General features: G+C 46.8%; 1 protein-coding gene across 1 annotated transcript in view; it reads right to left on the reverse strand.

The window, feature by feature from the left end:
- Positions 1-13,493, reverse strand: part of Fli1 (Fli-1 proto-oncogene, ETS transcription factor) — a 121,733-nt gene that overhangs the window by 50,213 nt on the left and 58,027 nt on the right. The window contains exon 2 of the mRNA XM_005347005.3: positions 3,795-4,006. Coding sequence (XP_005347062.1) covers positions 3,795-4,006 — 212 coding nt within the window. The remainder of the gene's footprint in view (positions 1-3,794; positions 4,007-13,493) is intronic.

A 13,493-nucleotide genomic window follows, 5' to 3' on the forward strand; every position in this document is an offset into this window, starting at 1 on the left:
TCTCTCTCTCTCTCTCTCTCTGTGTGTGTGTGTGTGTGTGTGTGTGTGTGTGTGTGTACTGTATGTATTTGTATATGCATGCGTTTCTGTGCTACTGTGCATGCCTCTGGAGATCAAAGGACAACTTTGGGTGTTGTTCCTCGGGAGTCATTTACCATTTTGTGATATAGAATCTGCATCTTTCCTAGTAGGCCAGGCTGTGTGTCCAATGTCCTCAACCACTGGGATTACAGGTGCAAGCCACCAAGCCTAGTGTCTTTATGTGCCATCTCTTTCGCATAGTTAAGTAATAATAAGTCAAGGCCAGGCATGGTCTTCTCTTAAATAAAAGCATCTTTCTGACAGTCCCTGACCCTGGCTTTCTACCGTCCTTCATGTGAGTGCTTTGAGGATATGATTAGGCGCAGACCATGGCTGTGCCTACCTAGCTGCCTCTAAGTTTACTCGACCTTTGCTTCTGAAGAAGACATGAGACTATTTCAGCCGTTCAGAACCTCCTCGGTTACCTGCTAAGTCAGAACAAGGGGGACCAGTTGATGTTACTTTGTACAACCAAAGCCAGAGAAATATTCACCCAGCTTACGGAGGCACTTAGACAGGCTTCCTCTAGCCGGCGTCTGTGTGATCAAAGCCAGGTAAGACCCCAAAAAGTGGGTCTGGAATGTCTGTTTACTTGCAGGATTTTCTGAGCTTAGTAACACTATCCTGGAGGGTCCAGGAGTCCTCAGGAAGCAGGGAAAGGGACAGTGGGCTTAGAGATGCCGACTTCTTAGCACCCATCTGTGCTTCAAATCCACGGGCTAACTCAGCCTGGGCATTGATAACAGTGGGAAGTCTTCCATAGGGAATCTGTTCCTCAAATGTTCTAAAGTCTGAGAAGTTTGGTATCAGCATGAGGCCATAAGCAGAAAATCCCATACCTGATCTTACCAGAGAAGCAACAGTCCAACAGCAAATACACAGGACTCTAACTTCACTGTTGGGCAGTGAGCATAGGTGCATCAGTGACTATCAGGTTTAGCCTGTGTCCCCATCTGCAAGATATCTCGCTATGTGTAGAAGCATTGCAAAATCTGAGAGAATCTGAAACACATGCCAGTTGTTTCAGGAAAGGGAGACCCAACTTCTACCTACACGACATGACCTTGAAGAGGCAATCTAACTTTGGCCCTCTTTCCTGTGCCTCACTTAGCCTTTTCCTTAAAATCTACAGGAGCTCTGCTCCCTGCGCACATGCTAGCAGGGTGGAGACAAGAACTCTATTCTGTTTTAGGTTGGGGGACTGTCAGGCAAAGGCCAGAGAGAACCACATGTATAAATGGAGTAGGAACGTTCTGGAAAAGAAGGACTCTGGGGAAGATAAGCTAAGGTAGTGGTGCGCTAGGGTATCCAGGAACAGCTAGAGTCTTGTGTGATGGGGGAGAGGAAGGGAGGGATGGAGCCAGGGAGAATATGGGGCAGGCAGTGGGACTCTGCTAAGGACTTTAGGATCTGTTATAAGATGCTGAAGGGTTTTGAGAAAGAAGGTTACTCTTAAGAAAGGCTGACCTTCACTGTTGCCTGTTGGGAGACTAGACCATGGGAAGGTAAGGGGAAAAGGGGGCATGGGGTGCCTCTGCAGTGGCCCAAGCTATAGGCTTGGCAGACACTAGTAGTTTGAATCAGACTGCAACAAGACCATGGACTCTCCAATATTGGGATCTGGGTTTTCAATAAGGAGCAGGAGCACCCTGTGACCTAGGCAGTTTGGGAGACATTTCTGTACTGCCTTCATCACCAGAGGGTGCTGGCAGAATGGCATCATAGTGCGGGACAATGGCGCACAGGCGGAGAGGGAGTAGCAGGAAGACACCCGAGGAACCAGAAAGCCTGGACTGGTGGCAGCGTGGTCTCTTTTGGCTTCCTTTCTACATAGTCACAAGGTTAGAATATTGGCCTCCTAGGAGAGTGGCAGGGAGCAAGCGATACAAGACTGTGGATAAAGGTACTTGATAAACTGTACTCTGAGAACTGGACCTGCAGGAATCCTGGCATAATCGCCATTCTGCAAAGAGAAGCACTATGGAGGGCCGCAAGCTCAGAGACTCTGCACCCGGGAAGGGTGGCCGAGGTTTCACTTCCTGGTTTTAGTTAAATGGGATAGAAGGGTAGCAGGACTGAGGATTCTGGAAGGCAGCTCAGAGACAGCTGCAAGGAGGAACTCCCTCCCTGCAGCCCCACCAGCCCGCTCCCGCCTTCCGTGACTCACTTTCACAGTTAAGCCTCCTGAAGTTGATACCTAAGCCCCAATTCCAGCCCCAAATCCTATGGGCTTTGGCTTCCAAAACCCAGGAGACATTTTCATCTAGAGGTCATACCACTTGTTCAGAGAGGTTCCTAAAGGACATAGCGATGTCCCCGAGGCACCACCTCTCCCCACCTGCCTGGGGCTGCTGACTGCACCCCCGTTTCAAATGTCCAGACCCAGCAGCCTCTGTTCTCTTCTCTCACCTGATTTGCTCCACTGTTAATTAAGTGTAAACTCTGGTAATTGCCCCTTTGATCTGCCTCTTATGCGTCTCTCCTCCATTTCTGTAATCATTGCTGTCACCCTAACCCAGAACTGATTTTTTTTTTTAAATCTGGGCTATTTTAGAAGCTTCTTATCCTTCTGCCTCTCCTGTCCCCAATCCTTGCAAACAACGATTGTTAGTTACCTCATCAACCCCAACTCATGGCTCTGAGGCTGTTTGGTGTCATGCCAGTACTGAAGGCCAGCCTCAGCCTATGGAATGGGCTGGCTTCTCACCCTATCTGCCAAGGCCTGTCTCTTTCTTTCTTTCTTTCTTTCTTTCTTTCTTTCTTTCTTTCTTTCTTTCTTTCTTCCTTCCTTCCTTCCTTCCTTCCTTCCTTCCTTCCTTCCTTCCTTAATTCCTTTCTTTCTTTCTTTTTTTCATTTCTTGTCCCTTTGCTTCAGGGTGAGTGGATTACCTGGGAATCCACTGGGAATTATCAGGCAATGAAGAAGGCTAAAGGTTCCCCTTTGTGTCTCTGTATATAGTGGTCACAGACATTGTTGGGCACTTTGGAGTCACAGACACCGCCCTGCTCCTTTCCCTACGACAGCACACTCACTAAACCTGTGAAAAGACAGGTGTCCTGGCTCTGGTTTAGACAAGATGAAGGTGCTACTCAGATGGATTTAGACAGCTTAGCCAAAATGTAGAGGCAGGTCCTGAAGCCTGGGCCAACTGTCCACGGGTTTGTGCTTCTTTCTTCGGTAGTTTGCCTGTCTCTGGATTCTCCTCCCCATTCCATAAGTGAAGCCCTACCTGGCCTGGACACCTTCCCTAATGCCCCTCCCATGCACTTCCGACGTACGAGGCTTGCTTCCTGCACGCATCCATCTTCCTTACCACTTGTGCACTTTCACTAGAAGAATGATTGGGTCATCTTCACTCTTGTGAGTCATGCCCAGAGAGGCTAAACATCCTCAATGACACAGGAAGGGCACCTTACTGCTGTTACTTCTCCAGAGGGGCCGGACTTGGCCCAGAGCCTGACACTAAACATGCATTTCTGAGTATCTGCCATGGGGTCTTGGGGCCTGATCCCCAACTTGGCTTCTGTGGGCTGCACCTGGACCCTGAGAGCCAGACTGGCTTCCTGATCTTGTCCCACTCAGAGACCTCACTTGCCACAACGGACAAGGAGATGACACACACTCCCAGTGCAGATCTGTCTGCCGGGGCGGCCTGGGGGGACCTGTGCTCAGGCTTCCCCAGGGGCATGAAGGTCAGCTCCGGCAGGCTTACCGAGATCCGTTCATGTGGTCATACTCTCGCTTGACGTTGACCCTGACTGGCTGGTTGATCCACTCCTGCTGTGGTGGCAGTGGGTTGATTTTGTGGGGCTGCCCGTAGTCAGGACTCCCCGAAGCAGTCATGTCTGCCTTGGGGAGATGGGCTGCCGCTCCGTATGCTGAATCAAAGAGGGACTGGTCGTCACTCACCACCGACAGAGCCTCCTGCAAGCAGGGAGAAGAGACGAAGTTTAATGTCACTTTTCACCCAGGCTCATGGCACCCCTACTCTAAAGATGTCCCAGTGATGTGGGACTGCCCAGTCATGACGCAGCAATTGCCCATGTTGGATAGATTCATGGTGTCAGGGGCAGGGTTACCCCTATGCCAGTTTAAGGAGTTCAATTTGTAGGTGACTTTGGGATGAAAGGTGTCTGAGCAGTGGCATGGAAGAACCCTAAAAAAGGTGCAAGCTAGGAGTCTCATAAGAGAAAGCGGAGATGGGAGGCTGAGCACAGTAGTGGAGCAGATGATACAAGCGTGGGTTCTGATTGCCAGACAGACAGCAGCGCAGCTTACTAACTGTGTAGCATAGTTAAGTTGCTGGTAGAGATGAAAATGAGCATTTCACAAGGGAGGCCAGGTAGAGCCACTCGAGAGGCTGTTGAGGTCTGAGCCACACAAGGGAATCAGGGAAGCCAGAACTTCAGCTAGGTTGATTTCACTGTCCTCATAGGTAAGCAAGAGTAGCTCTTTTGCTAAATTGCTAGGTGGATTAAATGGACAATTCTGGCCCAAGTGTTTTGAAGGAACACAGTGGTGTGCTGAGGTCTTGCTATGAGGTATGAGCATGCCCTGCAGATCTTAGAGTTGGTTTTCAGCTACATAACTCAGAAGAAAGCTCAGATGTATAGAAGAGGCAGGCAGTGTAAGGTCTCAGAAAGAGACTGTGGTCTTCCAGCTCACACCGTCTCCTCGCCCGGTTAAGGTGGAGGCTTTTGGTAGTGGGTTGAGAAAAGCAGCATACTCTTCCCAGAGACTGTATGCCCACCAAAGCTTGGGGACAAGAGCCCCCAATTACTCCAAATCACAGTTAGCTACAGGGATCCAAGGTCATGGTCTGGAGTACAACATTCATCAGAGCCAAGGAAGGCACAGACAAAAGCTGATCATGTTCCAGAAGAAATGGTAGCAATCTATAAATGCCTCAACATCAACACATCCTATTACATGAAATCTAGTTGTGAAAAAGAGGAATATATGGGAAATAGCTATAGCAAAGTCAAGCACAGAGCAATACTCCAGAGATACTAGCAAGGATAACCATTAGCATTCAAATAACACTTCTGTTGGATTCTTGCTTCATACTGGATTCCGCTCCCTCTCAAATTCACATGTCAAAGCCCTAACCGACCCCCTTAGATTATGGCTCTACCATAAGGCTTTTAAGGATATGATGAAGTGAAAAAGAGAACATGAAGGCAGGCTCTACATCCAATTGACTCTCTCATTATAATAAGAGATTTGGACACGCAAAGACCCCAAGGATGGCTGTATGTTGGAGGACTGACCACATGAGGGACATAGGAAAAATGATTATCTGTAAGCCAGAACAAGAAGCCTCAGAGGAAGTCAGTCCTGCCGACGCTTTGACATTGAATTTCCAGTTTTGAGAACTGTGAGAAAATAAATTTATGTTGTTCAAGACACTCAGCCTGTGATGTGTTGCTATGGCAACCCTGCCTTTACAAAGAACGGAATAATAGATGATGAAACCCTTTTAAGTCTTGAGGTTTGCCCACTTTCCCTCCATAATTCATATCTCGGCCTGGATGGTGTTCTCTAAGTCAAATATGCTTCGTATGCCTTGTTGTCTTTCATTCAGACCTAATGTGAGCTGGGACCCTCCTGTTTTCACCTGCTGGCCCTGTGTAATGTTCAGGTGAAGGCTGTGGATCTGGGGACCATTTGTATTTTGGTTATTAGATCCACTCTTCATTTCAGTGAAGGTGCTGCTCTAGATTCGTGTCCCAAACAAATTTAAACTGCTCCCTTGGCATCTAGTGTACAGCTCCAAGTTGAAAAAAAAATGAAGGTATGACTTTACAGAGGGCTGAACATGAATCTTTGCCATGACTTAGGTACCACCCTAGATTCAACAGTCTACTTCGATAATAAAAATGCAGATCAAGCCCCACTTTTGATGCCAGAAGCAGGTGTCTGCTGTGGAGAGCAGTCTCCGCCCCTGGTTAATCACTGCTCCATCTTGGGAGCTCCAGCAGAACCCTGGAGACCTGAGAGGCAGAAGCAAACACAGGATGCGCTGTTGGTCCCCATCATTACTGCCTTAAAAACAGGGAGGTCAGAAGCAGGAAATGTGGCACACACAGATGGGGCAACGAGGACACACAGCAAAGAGCTCTCACCAGGGAACAAATGGGGAGCTAAGGCTTGGGAGGCAGAACTTTCTGAGGCTTCTTAAGGAAGAGAGGTGTGCCGTAAGCAGAAACATATCAAGGCATCGTGGGACAGGATGCAAGAGCAGAAAGGGCATGAAACCAGTTGGAATTCATTTTAGAATAAAAATTTCCTTTAAAATATAGCTCCAATCACAGGTGACTTTAGTTAGGAGGTAACGTCACAGGAGGAGAGTGAGTACCCTGATTTGTCCCCAGACGCCCCATACTTCTGACCCTTGTTCCTAGGCAGCTCCATGTGCACAGATCTGTCTTCCCTCACGGTGCTCTTACCCTCTTCCCTCCGCCAGTCCCTGGTGCCTATTATCAGGCCAGACCCAGTTCCTCCCAAGGCTGTGAATACAGCTTGGCTCCAGACATTCTTCCTCCAAGAACTCTCTGTATTTCTACCAGGGGAAATCTATGCTCAGCCCTGCCCTCTCTGTCATGTGATTTGTAACTTCTCTCTACAGCCTCTGTGTAGTTCCAATTGCTTTCACTGGGCTCTTTTTCTTTAGCAGTGCAAACTTTCCTGAAAATGGCCTGAGTTTCTGGAGTTTTTAACATAAACAGACACACAGATACACAGATGCTCAGACAGACGCACAGATACACAGACACACAGACACAGATACACAAACACACACAGATATACAAACACAGACACACAGATATGCACAGACACACAGACATATACACAGATACACAGATGAACAGACACATAAATATACAGACACACATATACGAGCACACACAGACATATAGACACACAGATACACACAGAGATACACAAACACACAGACACACACAGAGACACTCCACATGCATATGTGCACACACACACTAGGGGGACTGATTCTATTTGCAATCATTGGTAGACAAAGGGCTTTCTCTTTAGTGTGGAGAACAGACTGTGTAGATGAATGAGGATAGAAAGAGAGATTATAAAGAAAAAAGTTGTTTTGCTTCCCGTCTGGCTTTTGGACTGAATCTGAAAGTCAACCTAGTTAGAATAAGTTGTCAACAGCAATACAGTAACATATTTGGGAAGAAGCTGGGGTCCCGAACAACATGATTTAGGGCCCAGGTGAAAAATTACAATTGTGTAGGACATTCTTGCCATGTCTGCAAGAAAACAGCATCCCTTTGTCATTCAAGCCAGAGACCATGCCCTTAGTGTCCTGCCTCTTCCACGAGGGACAGTGACAAAGAATCATCCTCTCCAAACTGCCTTGGAGATAATGGGCATCAATGACGGCAACAGGAGACTGGGAGATTGCAGAGAAAGAAATTGGTGCTGGGTGATGGTGGCAGAACTTTGTGTCACCACTGGAGACTGACAGAAGTCACCATGGGTAATGAGATGCCAGAGCTTGTACCAAGGTGCAGCTGCAGCAGGCAGGTGAGAGTCACTGTGCCAGGGCATTCCTGCTCTCCCTGCAGCCCTGCCTCATCAGCAAAGGATGCTACTTACTGGGTGTTCTAGGAAGCTCTTTACTTGAGCTTTAAAGTTTTCAATGTTTAAACTCAAAGCCCTTGCTTATTCTTCAAACTCTTTGTAGGAGTAAACATCACGCTCTGGTGAGATGTTGGTAACACCTATCTTTGGCACAACATACAGGATATAAGAACATCATTGGGGGAGTTCACTACCATTCTTGGGGGAGCTCACCACCATTCCTGGCTTCTAACAAGTTTACCTCTCCTATAGACTTGGGACAACAATGATTGCATTCAGAAAATACAGGTTATTCTTGAAAAGACCTGTTGAGTCAATGTTACTTAAAAATGGGTTTCCTACTTTTGTGTGATGTTAAGTTCTAAGATTTCTTTTCACCCCAACAGTCGTCACTAGGAGGAAGCTCCAAACAGGCTCAGGAGTTGGTTCCTCAGAAGTCAGGATGGGCTGGTCCCTCAGCCCCAGAGCTGTACACCCAGAAGGTGACACCTGGTCCCTACTCCAAGATGTTAAATGTTCTAGCACATCGGTACCCTGTGGTATCCCCTTTCCATAGAGCTCTTTCAGAGGAACTGCTGTGGTAGTAGGCTGAGCTCTGAGCCAAAGCAGTGGAGTTGCAGGCAGCCTGCTTTTGTCCAGAGAAACTTCCTTCCCACAATCCTGTGTTGATACAGGGAGCCAGTGGATGTACACCACCATATGCCCTAATGAAGACTGCCTTCCTTACAGGTACGCTTCCCATATCACTTCTAATAAACTGGGTCTTAAATTATTGAAATAAACAGAAATACCAGACAATTAGCAAAGCTCTTACTAGTTGGAAAATTAGGTTTATATGAAACATATAATTCAACCCTCGCAGCAGTATGACAGCAGTATCTGTTTTCATCTCTTAAGTTTTTTCAAATGATAAAATGGACATTAAGATAAGTGAAGTAACATGTTCATGCATACAGAAAATGAGGACTGTAGTGGCATTTCATTTGTATTTTAATAACTAAAGCTTTCCTAAAGATCAGAAAAGTAAAACAGCCACACTGGCCAGCCATACAGACCAGGCAGCAATGACACACACCTTTAATCCCAGTAGCCACACTAGTTGGCCATAGAAACCAGGTGGTAGTGGTGCACACCTTTAATCCCAGAACCAGAGAGGATTATAAAACGGGAGGAGGCAATTCTCAGCTCTGTCTCATTCTGAGATTCCTGGAGGCAGGATCACCATTTTCGGACTGAAGTTGAAGTAAGAACTAGTGGTCGACTGCTTTGCTCTTGTGATCTTCAGGTTGAACCCCAATATCTGTCTCTGAGTTTTTATTAATCATGCATCAGAGGATGATATGGGATTTCAATCCAGGCCTTCTGCTTGGGCACAGAAGCACTGCCACTCCCTGGGTCCTTTGAGTCAGAGAGGGTCTAACGACCAAGCCAAGCGTGGTTGTTGTCTCCCCAGTTCCCAGTGCCATGTCCTTACACTGCTGGAAACTTGTTTCTCACCTGTAGCTTGCGGATGGTAACAAGCCCTACCCGGTAGGCTATAAATGAAAGCAGAATCTGGGTACACTGCCTAGTCATCTCTTCAGTGCTCTACACTCAGGTTTAATGCTGGTGCCAAGAGATGGCCTGAGCATGTTTGTGTTGGAGATGGTGGGGAGGGGATGGATGGATGAAGGGGACTAGATGGAGCCTGACCAGTTGTTTCCTTGTCCCCTGTGTATTTTCTTAGGAGGCCCATAGTTCAAGGAGAGAGGCAAATTTGCTAGTTGTCTTTTTCTTTTTGAATCCGGGACAACCTTCCATTTTCTGACCTTAGACATCAGAGATGTCTAGATGTGGTCTTGGGACTGCAGGGCTTTCAATAGTAGCACCTAGACATCTGGGCTCAGCCATAGCCCTAGCTGCCCTGTTCTCCAGCTTGCAGATGGGGCGTTTTCAAAGTCCCAAGCCTCCATGGTCATGTGAGATAATTCTCCCAATAAGCTTAATTATAATCTGCTCATCCACTTGTCTCTCTTATTGATCCTGTTTCTCTGGGAATCCTAATTCAGCTGGAGAGCTGGCTCCAGAGTGCCAGGAAGAATTCCTCATGGAAGAATGCAGAGTAAGTCAGGCCTTGGAGATGTTGTTGCCTATTCCAGGAAATAGGTGGTATTTATCTACCCCACTATATACTCCCCATACAACCTCAGACTCCCTTCTGTATTTCTCTAACCACAGTTTGTCTAAATCTAAGTTAGCCCTCAATGTATCCTTCAGTTCAGGGCATTTTATCCCCACTTGGAGAAACACTCTCTGACACTTTAAGGTAAAAAGAATGATTTCCTTCCCAGGGTTCCTGTATTACAACAGTCCCCCGCCACAGCTGCTGCCATCCTATATCCCCGTAAGTACTTCATACCAGAAGGCTACAATCATGAACCATCACTGCCCGTGGACTTGTGAGCTTATTTATTTTCCGATTATTACATTTAAACCCATAGGTGACCCACAATGTCCCATTCAAGTCTCCCCTCCTATGCCTAGAATAGCGTTTGGAACCTGGTAGGCACTAAGAAGATGACTTTGAATGAACAAGTCAGAGAGGTAGTTGATTGATGAATGAGAAATCATTTGACTGTGATTTACCAACTTTCAACAACTTTGCACCATTGAAAATGTTCCAACTCCATATAGAAACTAGGAAAAGAGCGCCACGAGAGAGGGCACATTTTGTCTCGTTTCCAGGGTGGCCTCAGGATCCTGTCCAGGGCTTATGCAGCACACGCTTGTTGGATGAATTTACTAGGTAGTAGGTATTTGAGGAAAGCTCAGCAGGCTTGTTTGGGATGCAAAGCAGCTAAATCTGAACCTTATGTAACTCGTTGACCATGGGTGGCCATTTTCCAAGTACTAGCCACAATTCTTATGCTATTATTTACATCTCTTAGAAAGAGAATATACATGAGGAAGTCGAGTGGTCATTTGGGATGCGCTGTGGACCTCTGACTTGCTCTCTCCCCACGTCCTCGTTGCTGTTTTGGAGCAAAAAAATTGGTCATGTAAAGGTAGACTTTTAAAAATCTTCTCCTTTTGGCCATGGTGGATTTTGTTTCTCTGATAGCACCTTCCCTTCTGAACCTCCCTATCTCTCTCTGTCTCTCTGTCTCTCTGTCTCTCTGTCTCTCTGTCTCTCTGTCTCTCTCTCTCTCTCTCTCTCTCTCTCTCTCTCTCACTCTCTCTCTCTCCTCTCTTTCTTTTCAAGATAGGGTTTCTCTGTGTAGCCCTGGTTGTTCTGGAATTCACTCTGTAGACCAGGCTGGCCTTTAACTCAAACATTCACCTACTGCTATCTTCTAAGTGCTGGGATTAAAGGCATGCACCACAACTGCCAGGCCAAAAACAAAGCAAAATAAAACAAAAAATAAAATCCTTAAAAATGACATTTTATTGATTGATTGTGAGTATGTGTATGGTGTCCACGGCACTTGTGTAGTCAGGGAACAACTGTGGGAGTCAGTTCTTTCCTCCTACCCTGTTTTTCAGAGATCAGCTCAGAGTATCAGGCTTGGCAGCACTGATATCACTGAGTCATCTTTCTGACCTAAAACTCATTTTAAACCAGTCAAGTGAACAAAACCCGTGGTACTATACACCAAAATGTTAAAACTGTTATCTACAAGTTGTTTCAATAATTGATATACATATACATTAAAATAAACAAGTAAATAAGTTCTTTAAATAATAGAACCTGAAAACTATCTTTCTTTCTTTTTCTTTTTCTTTTTGTCAGTCTCAAGTTGTCCTCAAGGCTGGCCCTGAACTGGCTATGCAGCTGAAGATGTCCTTGCTGACCTCAAGTCTGGCCCTGAACTGGCTATACAACTGAAAATGCCCTTGAACTTCAACCCCGATCCTCCTGTTTTTATTTCTGCGTGCTGGGATTGTAGCTATGCCCACTGTGCCTCTTTTATAGCATACTGAGGATCAAACCCGCACCCTCCGGCCCTCACCTCCACACTCTGCATGAGAGCATTCAACAGGACGGCACTCTCACACCAGGGCCACAACCCCAACTCCAACTCCGCATTTTAAACAAGATTCCTCTGGAGGATCCCTGTGCCCCTTAGGGTTTAAGAAGCCCCAAAGCACAGAGTACTTGCTCAGCTCACATCACGGGTGTTTCATCACGGGTGTTTCTAGGTCTCATCTTTGCTGCTTTGCACCTCTCTTCTCAGACACTGGGATTTAGGTCAAAATACAGAATCTACTACCGGAAATTTCTTCCCACAGATGAAGGCCCCTCCCCACTAGTCCCGTCCATCTTCCCAGACTCAGTTTCAACCGCCAGACACAGTCTTCCTCACACCTATTTATTAATGCCAAAGCTTCATGCTCAGATTCAAGTAACGACGGGAGAAAGGATCAATGTCTTAGCAGGATTCAGAAAAACGAAGTTCTTTAAAAAAAAATGTTAGCACCTGGTTTCTCCCTGAATTACCCTCCCAGGCAGATGTGCTAGCAAAGTATTAAAATAGACTCCTTCTCCACGAAGGGCTGGAAAGCGAAAAGTAACGTGGAAGGGATGCCTAATGATTCGGAAAAAGAAAAAGTTCCAACTGCATTAGTGGAGACTCACGAGGCAGGCGCCCATGACCAGAGACACCTGAAATGTGCTAATTGATCGCCCTTGGATGCCATTATCAGCGAAGCCCCTCGCAGCCCTACTCACAAGCACATCTGAGCAGAAACCCGAGCTAACAGCCCAGAGAGCAGGCAAGAGAGCTGGCCTAAGGAGGGCTCAGAAGTGCGTGCGTCAGCAGGGGCGGGTCGCGATGCTCGCGGTTCATGAGACATCCTCCACTTAGCGTGAGTACGCCATCGTGAGACAAGCTTTCGTTTCTGAGGGAACGAGGTGTGGAGATGACTTGGTGCAGGCGAGGAAGTGGTCAGTCAGTCAAGAACTTGCCCAAGGATTTGCCCCAGAACTCATGAAATCCCAACAGGGAGGAGGCAGAGACAGGTGGATCCCTGGGACTCGCTAGCCAGTTAGCCTAGCTGAATTGAAATTACAGGTAAAAGTGAGAGACCTTGTCTCAAAAATCAGTGCAGAGAGTGGCTGAACAAGAGAGCTGAGGTTGACCTCTGCCATCCAGATTCATGCACACAATCCATCTTTAGAGGGAACACTAAGAAGCATGGCAGGATTATGTACATGTACAGAGGCCTTCATGAACACATACACATGCACACACATTCAACATGACAATTCTTGCTGCTCAAAATGTGTTCTATGGTCCAACCACAGCGGCATCACCTGGTCCCACCCCCACCCCCACTAATTAGGATTAATGCACAATGAGGCACGCCAATCAATTTGCTCACGATGTGGCCGCATACAGGAACGATGAAGGGATTCCACGGTGCAGAAGACATCGAGAAGCAGTGATTTAAACTCCAGTATAAAGTGGTGCCCGCCCCTGCCTCTGCCTCTGCCCCCGCCATGGAGTTCTTTGCATTTTAAAACAAGGCATTGGTCAGTAGAAAAGTCACTCTGCGAAGGCTGTTGGAAGGCCCTGCTAAGAGGTCTCTTTTAGAGATTACCTTTAGTCTGTTCTCGAACCATCACCCAGCTATGTGCTTCCTGATGCTAGGAACTGTGAATTAGAGACTCTGACTCTACCCCAGTCATCGGGGTTTGTGTTCTACCACTGTTTAAAGTTAGTGACAAATTACCAATAACAAACATAATCTCAGAGTTCTGGATTCTCTGTGATGTTCAACACACACTCTCACGTGCACGCTCGTGTGAGTGTGTGTG

This window comes from Microtus ochrogaster, chromosome 5 (genome assembly GCF_000317375.1).
Source record: "Microtus ochrogaster isolate Prairie Vole_2 chromosome 5, MicOch1.0, whole genome shotgun sequence".
NCBI classification, from domain to species: Eukaryota; Metazoa; Chordata; class Mammalia; order Rodentia; family Cricetidae; genus Microtus; species Microtus ochrogaster.